The 15,498-nt window shown below is 45.1% G+C and overlaps 1 protein-coding gene across 1 annotated transcript in view; it reads right to left on the bottom strand.

Moving 5' to 3' along the window:
• The window catches only part of LOC311227751 (schwannomin-interacting protein 1), a 63,947-nt gene that overhangs the window by 3,441 nt on the left and 45,008 nt on the right, over positions 1–15,498 (bottom strand). The window contains exon 6 of the mRNA XM_084313535.1: positions 10,356–10,470. Coding sequence (XP_084169661.1) covers positions 10,356–10,470 — 115 coding nt within the window. The remainder of the gene's footprint in view (positions 1–10,355; positions 10,471–15,498) is intronic.

A 15,498-nucleotide genomic window follows, 5' to 3' on the forward strand; every position in this document is an offset into this window, starting at 1 on the left:
GGGTGGGCAATACTGCCACCTAGCAGGATTCGGCCGGCATTGCAATCTCTGCGTCTCAGAATGAGTCCCAATGATACACCGAGGTCTGTGAGACTGTATAGAACAGGGGTCTCAAACTCAATTTACCTGGGGGCCGCTGGAGGTAGAGTCTGGGTGAGGCTGGGCCGCATCAAATATTCCACATAAAAAGGGTTTCAAGTATTTATTTTTATGGAAATGTATGGTTGAAACATGCAAACGTTCAAACGCACACACACTAATAAGCATTGGAGGCTTTTAACCAGGGCCAGACTGGGGAAATCATTCAGGCCTCGCATTCATTTTAATGCCTCGCTGGAGCTGTGTCACGTCCAGGGAACAAAATAAGCACCCGCCAAGCGCCAATGGCGTGTAGATTTAATTTTTTTTATCCACTTTTTCTTTCATTTTCTATATTTTTCTCCCATCCCAATTTTTGTATCATCCAATTCAACCCTCCCCTGTCACGAACGCTGTTTCTTGCCGCCCACAAGCCGGCTGCAATGTGGACTAAGTCATACATAGCACAAGTCCCCTCCGGTACTTGAGGTAACAGCAGTCGCATCTTTTCACCTGCTCAGCTCGATCTCTCAGTGGCGAGGAGTAACGCGTGGGAGGCTCACGCTGCCCCCGACACTTCCTGATTCTACTGCGCAGGCGCACCAACCGACCTGTAGGAGTCGCTGTCCACAACGCCCGATCCCCACCCATCAGTTTCCCACCCCCTAATACGGCCAATGTGTATTAGTATGAACGACCAGCTAAACTGAAAGCAATGTGGAGCGCTGGGCTCGAACAGGCAAGCCCAGCGTCTCCGCATTCGTGGCGAGCGCCTTGCCCACTACGCCACGTAGCCGCCCTCAATGACGTGTAGATTTAAGGTTTGGCGAGTAAAAATAAGAGGTCTGTCCGCCACCTGGCGTGTAGTTCATATCGATACTCTTATTTTGAAAATCCTGTGCGGGTCTCATTTCCGCCCCAAGCGCAGCTCCAGTCATAATATCTATGGCTCCGGCAGCTAGCAAAGTTCGGTTCATATGATACTCTTATTTTGAAAAACCCTGTAGCAACTCCGCGAGTCATATCCACCCAGTCCGTGCTTCTGAAAGCAGAGCAGCGCTACACAGCAGTGCGCCTACACGCACCGAAATAGGTCTGTGGTGTTTTTTTTCTTCTCACAACGGGTCAAATGCATCTACATGCTTTGCACCGTCGCCATTCCTTTATGCCCACATCGCCCGAAATGAACGTTTATGTACCATTACAATCACTACAACGTTAGCGTAAGCTAACAAGCTAATCCTGATCAGAGGCAGAGGCGCAGAGCCATAGAGAACAGCAGACAGTGTGGACTGGGGAAAGGGAAATGGGGGGGCACTCTCCCCTTCCCTGTGTGTGTGCGTGCGTGCGTTTGGAAAGACGATGAAGTCACTAGTCAGGACTCAGGACAGGAGTATATTATAGTAAACTGAGGATTACTGAGGATGGACAGATAATGTTGATATTCAAATATAAAAAAGTTTCGAGAGGAGTGGAAGTTTGAAGACTGACTACAATATGATGCGGGGGTGGTGAGTTGAAACAGTGTGTGTGTGTGTCCCGACCCCACTTCTATGTTTCAATAAAAAATTTGCATTTAAAACTATTAACGCTGACTCATTCCTTCAGTCCACTCAAAATTATGCTAATATTCCTTATGTTGTTTATGATATTAATTGAAAATAGCATATGAGAGTATTATAGTAATAATAACACATGGCGATATACTAAAAAGCTATTTATAATTTTTGGCTGGTAAAAAATCTGCCTGGCTGGTAGTTTTAAAAAATAGCTGGTAAGTCAAAAAGTTAAGTTTGTTCCCTGGTCACGTCCCAGCATGCTTCAAGGCCTCAACCATCATCCCCGTCCCCAAGAAGGCCAAGGTCACGGGACTTAATGACTACAGACCTGTCGCCCTGACCTCTGTGGTCATGAAGGTCCTGGAGCGCTTTGTCCTGGCCCACCTGAAGCTCATTACTGATCCTGTGCTGGACCCGCTGCAGTTCGCGTACAGAGCCAACAGATCCACAGAGGATGCTGTGAACATGGCTCTGCACTACACGCTGGAACATCTGGACTGCGCGGGCAACTATGTCAGGATTTTGTATGTGGACTTCAGCTCGGCCTTCAACACCATCCTTCCACCCATCCTGGAGCACCAGCTATCCCTGCTGCAGGTGCCGGCCTCCACTCGCAGGTGGATTACAGACTTCCTGTCCAACAGGTCTCAGCGGGTGAGGCTGGGGAAGAGCATTTCCAGCTCTAGGTCCACCAGCACCGGTTCCTCGCAGGGCTGCGTCCTGTCCCCACCACTGTTCTCCCTGTACACCAACAGCTGTGCCTCTCTCCACCCCTCGGTCAAACTCCTGAAATTCGCTGACGACACCACCCTGGTGGGTCTCATCTCCAGGGGGGACGAGTCGGCCTACAGGAGGGAGATCGAGAGGCTGCAGAGCTGGTGCAGCTGCAACAACCTGGAGCTCAATGCTCTAAAGACAGTGGAGATGGTAGTGGACTTCAGGAGGAAAGCAGCCCTGCCCCCTCCCATCATACTGGGAGGCACTCAGGTGGCCTCCGTGGAGTCATGTCGATTCCTTGGCATGACCATCTCCCGGGACTTGAAGTGGGAGCTCAACATCACGGGCCTGCTCAAGAAGGCCCAGGGGAGGATGTTCTTCAAACTGCAATACAAATACAAACTGCAGAGGACCATGATGGCCCAATTCTACACGGCCATCATTGAGTCCATCCTCACCCACTCCATCATCTCCTGGTTCCCCGCTGCAGCGGCAAAAGATCTCGCCAAGCTGCAGCGGGTGATTCGCTCCGCGGAGAGGGTGATCGGCTGTGCCCTGCCCTCCCTCAGGTCCCTGCACGACTCCAGGGCGCTGAAGAGGGCGAGGAAGATCATGGCCGACCCCTCCCACCCCGGTCACAGCCTCTTCACCCTGCTCCCCTCTGGGAGAAGGCTGAGGATCCCAAAGGCTGTGAAAGCTCGACACAGACTGAGCTTCTTCCCCTCAGCCGCCAGGCTGATCAATGACTCAGGTCCCCCCCCCCCTCTGCCCCTAAGTGACACTGGCACAATGACACTGACTGCACTGCACTAGTCCTTACTGGAACTCTGCACTTTACACTTTATATATATATATAATATATATATTTAAATGATTAATCCTCCACTGCACTGTTTTTTGTGTCTGTGTTGGTGTTTGTCGTTACTGTGAAAAAAGAAATGAAAAATGCATACACTGTAATGCTGCAACAATTACCAATGTGTTTTTACACAAATGGCTTAATAAAGGAATCTGAATCTGAATCAGGCCAGGAAATATAGTGCGAAATATAGCCCCAGTCAGGCCACTTTTTAAGCGGGGGGTCCCCCACCAGGAGATTTTGTGTTACAAAGACTTCATTTCCTGCATTCTGGTGCAGGAATTGTTTTATTTGTACCCTTTAAATGCCAGTGTTTGTGATGACATAACTGCAAAAAAATATATATATATCTTTTTTTGGGCATTTTTATTTTATATTTTTTTGGAAATCATCTGGGGGGCCGCAAAATATCATCCAGCGGGCCGCAATTGGCCCGCGGGCCGCGAGTTTGAGAGAGACCCCTGGTATAGAATAAAAAATAAATCTAGATAAAAAATAAAAACAAGGGCGGCTGGGTGGTGCAGCGGTCTAAGTGCTTGTCACCAACGCGAGAGACACCGGTATCGAATCCGGCTGTCAGCGTTGCCTCCGGCTTGGACCGGCCGGCATACTGACTCAATTGGCAGAGTCAGCGGGAGGGAAGTTGATGGGTGGTAATCTGATCGCTGTAAACAGCGACTCCTACAGGCCGGTCAGGGCGCCTGCACAGCAAGGACAGGAGATGGCGAGGGTAGTGTGAGCCTCCCACACGTTACACCTCGCCAATGAGAGTCAGCGCTGGCAGGTGAAAAGATGTGGCTGGCTGACTCTGCATGTATCGGAGGGGATATGCGATAGATTCTTCAACCCTCCCTATGACCGACCAGTGGGGGGCACATGCAAGCAACGATCAAGACAGGGGAGGGGGGAATTGGCATGACTAAATTGGGATGGGAGAAAAACACAGAAAAAGGAGAAAAAGTGGACAAAAAAAGAATTAAAAAAACCGGATAAAAGAAAAAACTATGAAAACGATCGAAAACCCGACTATACTCGGGTTCTGGCGCTCAACGGTTGGCGAGATAACCCGTCTATAGTCATGGTTTGGCCGTGAATGAGTTAAAGCTGTGTGGTGTAACTGATCAAGGCGCTCCCATAGTCCAGCAGACTGTACACAGAGCAGACCCCGCGGAGGTCCGCGCGGACTCTTTGAGCCTTCATAGTCAAGCGGACCTCCGCGGACCAATTTCCTACATGTCACGCGGCAGTTTACACAATTGTCCCCACGCTGTTCAACTTCTGTCATGTCGTCGTCATCCGATGTCAAAATAAAGAGTATGTTATCTCCGTTTCCAATATTTCGATAATAAAACGGGCAGTTTTACGCACTTGAATAACAGGTATATTATAGGCAGCCAGATGCAATGTACCGTATAGGCTTGAGGTGGACAGCGCGTGGTGCTGAAAAGACACGCATTGCATGAAATAAAAGCACCAGTTTTATTTCAAAATATTGGAAACGGAGATAACATTCTATGTTATCTCCGTTTCCAATATTTCGAAATAAAACTGGCAATTTTACACACTTCATTTAGAAAAGCCATTCAAACATCTCTCTTGGCACAGAGCGAGTGTTCAGAGTAAAATGCAGATCGGCGTCACATTAAATGCAGTTCGATGTCAACCAAAACGCCGAGCAGCGTTTTGTGTGACACCAAGTCAGCGGCGCGGATGTCCGCGCATCAGAAAATAGGCGCTTCGCACCTGTGGGTCTGCTGTCCGCTGAGATCAAAGCTCAAGAGTCCGCGCGGACGTCCGCGGAGTCTGCTCTGTGTACAGTCTGCTGGACTATGGGAGCGCCTTCAGAGGACAAGACGGTGCCCTCCGTACCATGACTCGCATTCAAGTGCGCTGGTTGGAGATATTGGGTAATCATAGCGACGGACATAGACGCTGTTTACTGTTCTACTTATTGTGCCATAACCCTTTCACTGCCACACTACCAAATGGTTAACCCTTTCACTGCAACACGACAACCCTTTCACAACCACACTATAGAAGGTTAACCCTTTCACTACCACACTGGACAGTGCCGGTTAGCCTTCGGGAGAGGTGTTAGTTGGACAATGCCTAGGCTAACCGGAGAAGACGGTAAGCTAATTTCCCAAAATGTTGGCGTGTTCCTTTAAAGTGCACATTGGCAATATCATATTTACGTACCAGCACACGGACAGCCCCTGGAAGTCACAATTAAGAGGGCAGGGTTTGCGATCAGGTCAATTGGGAAATAATGATGGTACTCGAGTTATGACGTTTCATGACGGGGAAATAAAATAATAATATTATATATCATATAATAGTTTTATTTGAGTTATATAGGACTAATTCATGTTATGTTTAGTATAGTTAACATTACTGATGCTTCCCCCACAGCTGCACACGTTGCAAATAGGGAGGTGTAGTGGTTACGTCATTGCTGTTTTTCCGCGGTCCACTCTCGGTCCAACACAATGTATTTCCCCATTGCCCATTTCTAAATCGTCTCGTTTAAAACAAATAAAGCATGAACATTTACATTGTGTACCTTTCTGTGCATATTCATCCACTATCTATAGCTCAACATGAAAATATTCGCAATTAATCGTAAAGGTAGCAAAATAACAACGTTTATGTTTTCGTTCGCTGGGAAACTACACTGCCATTTGACGCTGCTGACTGACGTCACCACAGCGTAGACTCCTGGCTTTAGTCGCAGACCTAGGATCAGATTTCCCTTACATTCCATAAGCTTAACAATTCGTACAATGGGAAAATAACTGACCCTGAATCTGTGGCTAGTTAGTATCTGTTTCACCCAACACTAGTTTTTCTCTAAAGCCAACCACCATTTTTTAAATATTTGTATTTATCATTTAAATCGTATAACGTTATTTTGCATATTAAATCACTGTAAATACTAATTTAAATCATTGTTTCGTTGTACATATTGTGTATAGTTTATAAAGTTAGTTTTTTACGTAACGTTAGTAGCTAGCTTAGCTTGCTAGCCGGCCGGCATGGTGCGTGCAGTGGTTTGCCCCAGAGTGTAACCACAGGTCTGAGAAGGTCCGAAACTCCTCTACATGCCCCGATTTAAAATGGTTCACAACAGTAGACATTGCTAACGTCTAGTAGGTTTAGCTAGCTAGCTTGGTATCAGCTGGCCGTGACGTGGATTAGGCGACAGCACTGAACGATAGGCGTTCTACTGCATGTACTGGTAAGTGTAGTTCTTTTTTAACGACAAATTAAAAACCTTATAACTACCTTTATTTCAACCAAAAATGCTTAAACAATAATGTTAGTGGTAGAAGGGAACTCATTTTGTGCAAAAATGGAAAGCTTGCCAATGTTCATGAGGCAGAATTGTTACAATAGCCGATAATCCATTTTCCCAATGATAAATCCCTATACGGGTGGACCGACCGCACGGTCCAAAGTGACATCAGACTACACCTCCCTATAGGAACTTCCCAGATGCACACGTGACAGCACCATAACTGTATGAATAAAACAAAACAAACTGTGGATATAATAACAACATATTATTTTGTTACTATTAACACTTTGAGCGCCACGCCGGGTTTTCCTTTTTACCCCATTGATGCCACAGTCCACGGCCAATGTTAACGTTAATATCGCCTAATCTATGTTTTAAATTATGGCTATGTTATTGCTTCATTTCCTTTTTATAGCATTTTGAAAACCACTCGGTTTCGAAGAAAAAACAACACATTCTATGATAATCGCCTTTTACTGGAATATTCCAGAACTTTATCATTTGTCGGTCTATTTATGAATCGTTTTCAATTATACAACGGCATGCAAATTTCTCGATTCTGATTGGCTGAAACAGTCCATTTACACGTATGTATTGCGATCAGTCCACGCTTGCTGGCCCAGGACCCGCCCACAACCGAATCACATCACATCAATCCGCCGGATCACAAGAAGGTGGACAATAATCTTTACAAATGGATATGTTGATAGCGACTAAACGACTAAATATCAAGCGATTCTGTCACAGCGACCCCCCCCCCCACACACACACACACACACACTCTGCCTGCAACGCGGGGGATAATCAGACTGAGAGAGAGCTGGGTGCTGCGCTGTTCTAAGTGAGCATGGCCTATTGAGTTGATTGATTGCTAATTTTATTACTGTACGCTTGGTTTCCAACTGGTTAAGTTTAGGCCCTCTACAGTAGGTTTAAAAAAATAAATAAAAGAATAGGGCGAAGAAAACGTTTTTTTCCTATAGGGCAAAGAAAACGTTTTAATTTGTTTTACCTACTTTCTATAGAAGCATCTAAGAATGAAGTTCTATGGAAAGTAGGTCTGCATTCCCTTAACAATTGTGTGTATTGAGCCGTACTGTATTGTACCCATTCTGCATCTGGTAATAAAATTTTCAATCAATCATTCCAATAATACACAGTTGGATGTGTTAGTTGGTTGGATGCACTTCAAGCTGCTTCCACATGAGGCAACTTCTCTCAATCATTCCAATAATACACAGTTGGATGTGTTAGTTGGTTGGATGCACTTCCGATCTGCTTCCACATGGAGGCAAATTGTCTTTTTTGTAGTTGTGGGAACAACTTTTTCTGGCGGATGGTTTTTTCAATAAATCTTCGATTAATGTGTGTTTATTGTATAGAAATAAGGTTGGATGAATGTGGCAGTTGTATAAAAGCTTTACACCACTTGCAGTCGTGATTTGTGAACAATAAACCATACCTAGGGGGGTCTAACGACCCTCGGCTGCGCCTCGGGCCTAACGACCACCCCTAGGCATGGTTTATTGTTCACAAACCACTCCTGCGCGTGATGTAATGCTTAAATAAACGCTAGATGATCGATAGTATATGTGTGCGCACGCACGCTCGTGCCGTGCGCTGATAATCGCTGATATTATTTCCTCATGGCTTTTACAGTGAAACAGCTATATCACATATAGTGGAAACGCTTATATCTCCATGAAAACGAGTCTGATTATCTTAACACTGATAACATAGATTCCTTACCTGACATCAGATGGTATCCAAATGGTATATTCCAATTCCTGATCACCATTCGAAAAAATCGATAAGTGTATTGATCCAACGTAGGGCTGGGCGATATAACGATAAATATCGCGATATATTTTAATAATCGATATCGAATATCGAAATTAAAAAAAAATCGAAAAATCGTTTTTTTTTCTTTTTTCTTTTTGTTTTGTGACCTGCAACAGGGCAGTTTTATAACCAGAGACAGTGGACAGACTTGTCTTTCTTGCCTGCAACTTAAAGTAATGGCTTTGCTTGTCCAAATGACAATACTGACCAAATTGAGATTTATTTTTCTCTTGTCCATTTATTTTGTTTGCTTTCTAATTTAAAATACAGTTTGAAACAGTCTGTACACAGTAGGCTATGTGTGCTAGCAGAACTAGACTCCAGTCACGAGTCACGGTGCACATGTGCGGTGGTTTGTCCACCAAAAAAGCGCCAAAATATCGAAAATAAACTAGCAGAGCCAGAACTGTTCAACTCCCCTGGAGCCACAGCCAGCAGAGAAGCCGGTTTACTTTCGCTTTTAAACCAGCTGCAGCCTGAGAACTGGAGTGTGAGGGGATGTAACACTAAAGAAGGCGGCAATGACAAAGAATTGCTGCAAAATAAACATACATCTGTTGTTAAATTTAAAAAAAAAAAAAATTAACAATTCGATAATTAACTTATAACAATTCAATAATTATCGATATCGAGAAATATGATAACATTATCATATCGTTATCGCGATATGATTTTTTTCCATATCGCCCAGCCCTAATCCAACGTGTGTACAGTATAACACATGATTCCCCGCGGCTCAGAGGCTCCAGAATGAACTCTGGTAACCCCGGCTGCATCAGTGAGAAGTAAAATGTGGAGTCAGAAATCCGTTCTCCCATTCACTTTCATTGAGTCCATTCCAAAAGGGTGATTTACCATCTGGGAGACGATAGGGGGCGCTTTTTTCACATCTGATCGCCGGCGGCCCCTGGATCTCCAACGGTAGGCTCGCGTGATGCAATATGATTTCAGATCGCTAATAAAAAAATTATAATAATCACCCAAGAATAGCCGTGACGTGGCATTCAACGGTCGGGGCGTAAACCCGAATAAAGCCGTGAGTGGCGCTCTAAGTGTTAACTGCCACGCTCTCCGCCATTTTCGCCTCCGTGAAAAGTCACAACTCGGAAACATCATCGCTCTTTTCCAATTTCTCACTTGCAATTATGGCGTCCAGTAAATATATTTCCGACATGCACTTGAAGGCACTTTAATGTCTTGTAGTGCAATAGGAAACAAATTATGATCTCCATCAAGTATATTTCAGTGTGTGTGTCTGTGTGTGTCAGTGAGCTCCTTGCAGGATAGAAAGTTAGAAACATAAAATAAAGATGTCATATCACATTGTAATTTGTACTGGAAAATTATACCGTCAAATACAGTTGTACTGTCAAAACTAAGAAAGATAGTGTGATATTTTGGCCATAATGCCCAGTTCTACTGTAGCTATGTATCTATAAGCATGTTGTAACTATTAAGTGCACTACTACTACTACTACTACTACTATTAGTACTACTATGATGACTACTATTACTACTACTAGTACTAATATGACTACTATGACTATTACTACTACTACTATTAGTACTACTACGACTATGACTACTACTACTATGACTATTACTACTATGACTACTACTACTACTACTACTACTACTACTACTACTACTACTACTACTACGACTACTACTACTGCTATGACTGCTACTACTGCTATGACTACTACTACTACGACTACTACTACTACTACTACTGCTACCACTACTACTACTACGACTACTACTACTACTACTACTACTACTACTGCTACCACTACTACCACTACGACTACTACTACTGCTACCACTACTACCACTATGACTACTACTACTACTATCATTGCTACTACTATAAGCGTCTTTGAGCATTTCGGAAAAGCACTATATAAAACCAATGTATTATTATTATTATCATCATTATATATATAATCTGTGAGTGTTAGTATCTATATTTGTGTGAGTGAATATGTGTGTGTGTATATACCTTGTATGGACTGGCTAAGGGAGGTGCGCAGGGCGGTGAGCTCCTTGACACTGAAGGCCTGTAAATCACTTCTCTCTAACCTCCTCTTCTTGGCTGGAGGATCACAGGCTGGGCTCTGGGACAGGAGAGGGGAGAGGGGGGGAGAGGGGAGAAGAGGGGAGGAGAGGGGAGAACAGAGAAGAGGGGAGAAGAGGGGATAAGACGGGAGGAGAGGGGAGAGCAGAGGAGAGGGGAGAAGAGAGCAGAGGAGACGGGAGAGCAGAGGAGAGGGGGGAAGAGCAGAGCAGAGGAGAGGGGAGAGCAGAGGAGGAGAGGGGAGAAGAGGAGAGCGGAGGAGAGGGGAGAGCCGAGGAGACGGGTGAAGAGCAGAGCAGAGGAGAGAGCAGAGGAGGAGAGGGGAGAAGAGGAGAGCGGAGGAGAGGGGAGAGCAGAGGAGGAGAGGGGAGAAGAGCAGAGCAGAGGAGAGGGGAGAGCAGAGGAGGAGAGGGGAGAAGAGGAGAGCAGAGGAGAGGGGAGAGCCGAGGAGACGGGAGAAGAGGAGAGGAGAGGAGAGGGGAGAGCAGAGGAGAGGGGAGAAGAGGAGAGCGGAGGAGAGGGGAGAAGAGGAGAGCAGAGGAGAGGGGAGAAGAGGAGAGCGGAGGAGAGGGGAGAGCCGAGGAGACGGGAGAAGAGGAGAGGAGAGGAGAGGGGAGAGCAGAGGAGAGAAGAGGAGAGCCGAGGAGACGGGTGAAGAGGGGAGATCAGAGGAGAGCAGAGAAGAGGAGAGCAGAGGAGAGGGGAGAAGAGGAGAGCAGAGGAGAGGGGAGAAGAGGAGAGCGGAGGAGAGAGGAGAGCGGAGGAGGAGAGGGGAGAAGAGGAGAGCAGAGGAGAGGGGAGAAGAGGAGAGCGGAGGAGAGGGGAGAGCAGAGGAGGAGAGGGGAGAAGAGGAGAGGAGAGGAGGGGAGAGCAGAGGAGACGGGTGAAGAGGGGAGATCAGAGGAGAGCAGAGAAGAGGGGAGAAGAGGAGAGCAGAGGAGAGGGGAGAAGAGGGGAGAGCAGAGAAGAGTGGAGAGCAGAGAAGAGGGGAGAGCAGAGGAGAGAGGAGAGAAGAGGAGAAGAGAGAGGAGAGAGCAGAGGAGAGCAGAGAAGAGGGGAGAGCAGAGGAGAGGGGAGAGGAGAGAAGAAGGGAGAGCAGAGAGCAGAGAAGAGGGGAGGAGAGGGGAGAGCAGAGAAGAGAGGAGGAGAGCAGAGAAGAGGGGAGGAGAGGGGAGAGCAGAGGAGAGAGGAGAGAAGAGGGGAGAGCAGAGGAGAGCAGAGAAGAGGGGAGGAGAGGAGAGGGGGGAGGAGAGAAGAGAAGAGAGAGGAGATTAGAGCAGAGAAGAGGGGAGGAGAGAAGAGAAGAGAGGAGAGAAGAGGGGAGGAGAGAAGAGAGAAGAGGGGAGGAGAGGAGAGAGGAGATGAGAGCAGAGAAGAGGGGGGAGAGAAGAGAAGAGGAGAGCAGAGAAGAGGAGATGAGTGCAGAGAAGAGAAGAGGGGAGGAGGGCACAGAAGAGGGGAGGAGAGGGGAGAGCAGAGCAGAGAAGAAACAATAGAGAGTCAAACTAGTTGCAACATGGTTAAGCAACAGATTGTGATTTTTTTTTTTATAGGTTTATAGTTAGTAGGTAGGGTAAAAACAGTTGTTTTAAACATATGCAGGGTTTGAATTAACATTTTGGGCACTAGCCTGACAGGACTATTTCCCTGCCATCTTTATACCACTTCCGTTAGACCCCATTCTGATTCTGTCTAGAGAGCATTTTCCACTAGTGTGGTCTGAAAATCACAAGCCAGAGTATAGCAGGCTAATAAAAAAACACAGGGGATATATATGCAATACAGCAATAAATCGCAATATTTTGTATTAATTAATTAATTAATTGTTTTTTGTTTTGTTTAACTTGACAATCCCATTTTAGTGCAATAAAATGATGAGGTGAACAGACTGAAAAAACATTATCTTATTAGACAAAACACATGATGTTAACGAGGTTTTCCGTTTGGGGACATAATTTGCTGTTGAAAAAAAGGTAATAAATCGCAATATAGTGACTCTAGCACTCTGGTGACCCCCCGTGCCCCCCCCCCCCCAATACGAGTAGGGCTCTGTTTAAAGATCTCTTATCCTTTAACCCCACACACAGTGAACTGAGTGAGTTAACCTTAACCTGTGACTCAGGCACGTCGGTGCTTGACGAGCGTCACTGAGGGGTTAAGATTAGGACACAGCACAGGGCAGCACTGTGAAGACAAGATAAAGATAGCACAGCATGTGCCCCTTCTAACAAAAGTGAAGCACGTGACTAGACTCGGCCATATGGTTTTGTCCCAACATTACCATATGTAAGGCGCTATATAAAATAAATGTATTATTATTATAGCCACCACGCCGGAAGTAGCAATGACTTTACACGTCCAAAGTTGATTAGAAAAGCCAGCACCTGGACCCGAGTCGAAATCAAATCAAATCACTTCCCCACGTGTGTTTGTTCTACGTCAAATCAAATGAAAACAAACGTCTCTCTCTCTCTCTTCCCCCTCTCCCTTTCTCTCTCTCTCTCTCTCACTCTTCTTTTGTTCCTCTGTGTTTGTTGTTGTCGTCGTCATTGTCACAACATGCTCCCGTTTGGTAAGATGGAGTTGCTTATCTTCTCAGAATCAGAATCAGAATCAGAAAGGTCTTTATTGCCAAGTAGTTTTCACATCACTGAGAAGGTGATTGACTGCAATCTGCCATCCCTCCAGGACCTGTACGCCTCCAGGACCCTGAAGCGTGCAGGTAAGATGGTGGCCGACCCCTACCACCCCGGGCACGACCTGTTTGAGTCACTCCCCTCTGGCAGGAGGCTGCGTCCATCAGGGCCAAAGAACAGTTTCTTCTTCTTCTTCTTCTTCTTCTTCTTCTTCTTCTTCTTCTTCTTCTTCTTCTTCTTCTTCTTCTTCTTCTTCTTCTTCTTCCCCTCTGCAGTGAGCCTCATCAACAAGGCTCGGGACCCTCACTGACCCCCCCCCCCCCCACTGTGTTACATTAACCCACCCTACTAGACTACCGTAAATCCTCTAATAGTGACCTGTATTAAATTAAAAACCGACTCTCTATTAATGACCGGGTGCGCTGTTGAAATAAGCAATTATAAGCCGACCTCCTAATACAAGCCGGGTTACTAATATACGCGTGAGCGAACCTCCCCTTACTTCCGTATATATGGCACACGGGTCGCGCGCAGCACGTAACACAACAACAACAGAGCAAGCATGGCTACCGGTACTAAACAGAGACGAAAGTTTGACGTTAAGTTTAAAGAGGACGTTTTGAGGTATGCGGCGGAGCATTCGGGAGAGAAAGCCGCAAAGCACTTTAACGTTGATTCCAGACAAATCCGATATTGGAAAAAAAACAAAGGAATGAGCTGAAAGGGAAAAAGTGAGCTAGGAGATGGAGACACTACTTTCCGAGTGGATTTATGCATCGTGCGACAAACACAACCGTGTGTCGTAGGGCTGGGCGATATAACGATAACTATAAATATTGCGATATATTTTAATAATCGATATCGAATATCGAAATAAAAAAGAAATCGTTTTTTTGTTTTTGTTTTGTGACCTGCAACAGGGCAGTTTTAAAACCAGAGACAGTGGACAGACTTGTCTTTCTTGCCTGCAACTTAAAGTAATGGCTTTGCTTGTCCAAATGACAATACTGACCAAATTGAGATTTATTTTTCTCTTGTCCATTTATTTTGTTTGCTTTCAAATTTAAAATACAGTTTGAAACCGTCTGTACACAGTAGGCTATGTATGCTAGCAGAACTAGACTCCAGTCACGAGTCACAGTGCACATGTGCGGTGGTTTGTCCACCAAAAAAGCGCCAAAAGATCGAAAATAAACTAGCAGAGCCAGAACTGTTCAACTCCCCTGGAGCCACAGCCAGCAGAGAAGCCGGTTTACTTTCGCTTTTAAACCAGCTGTAGCCTGAGAACTGGTGTGAGGGGATGTAACACTAAAGATGGCGGCAATGACAAAGAATTGCTGCAAAATAAACATACATCTGTTGTTAAATGTTTAATTTTTTTTATGCTCGATATCGATATAAAGAAATATGATAACATTATCATATCGTTATCGCAATATGTTTTTTTTCCATATCGCCCAGCCCTAGTGTGTCGCGCAAAATGATACAAAGAAAAGCAATGGAAATCTACCCAACAGTGAGTGATGGAGGCAAGGCGTTTGTGGCCGGTGAAGGTTGGTGTTAATGTTTACCAAGAGAGTAAGCCTACCTCAGAATTGTTTGTACCAGTATTGTGATTGCACTATTTTACTCAGGTAAAGTTACTCGATTTCACTTTGAAAACGTTTAAATGACCAGTGACCACCTGTAATTGCACTGTTTACTATTTCATACAGTACTTGGTTTCAATAAATGAACCCAGTACTGGGTTCAAACTGACACAAAATGTTGATTTATTCATTATGATCTGTTTGAAAATTTGAAATATAGGCCTCTCTCTTATACATGCCTCCTTTCAATAAAAGCCTGGTACCCGCTACAGTTAAAACAAATACAAGCCCGGGTCACTATTAGAGGAATTAGTATATACTTGCCCACTGTATTGTTACTTCATTCTAATTAGTGTATATAATTGTATAATTTACCACATCTGCCCAGTTGCACAGCCCTGGCCTATTCCTACTTTATTTTTACTTAAAATTGTACTATATCTATCTATTGAGCTATATTTAACTTAGTTTATATCACACATAATTGTATCCAACCTCATACAGTCGTACAGCCCTGGCCTATATTTTATTTCATAAATATATTATTCTATTGTGCTTAACTTAGCTCATATTTCATTTTACTTTACTCCACCACTTTATTGTATTATCTGTCTGTTAATGTCCGTCCGCTAATGTCGCACCAGTAACGTCCAAAGCAAATTCTTGTATGTGTAAAGTATACTTGGCAATAAAGACCTTTCTGATTCTGACATACAAGGAATTTGCTTTGGACGTTATCGGTGCGACATTAGCGGACAGACATTAACACAATGGCGCCCGACCACGGAGATCTCCGTGTTTCGATTCCCCCCGTTGTGGACAGAAGCACGGATATATCCGTGG

The sequence above is a fragment of the Notolepis coatsorum genome (genome assembly GCF_963971535.1).
Source record: "Notolepis coatsorum genome assembly, chromosome: 4".
Lineage (NCBI taxonomy): Eukaryota > Metazoa > Chordata > Actinopteri > Aulopiformes > Paralepididae > Notolepis > Notolepis coatsorum.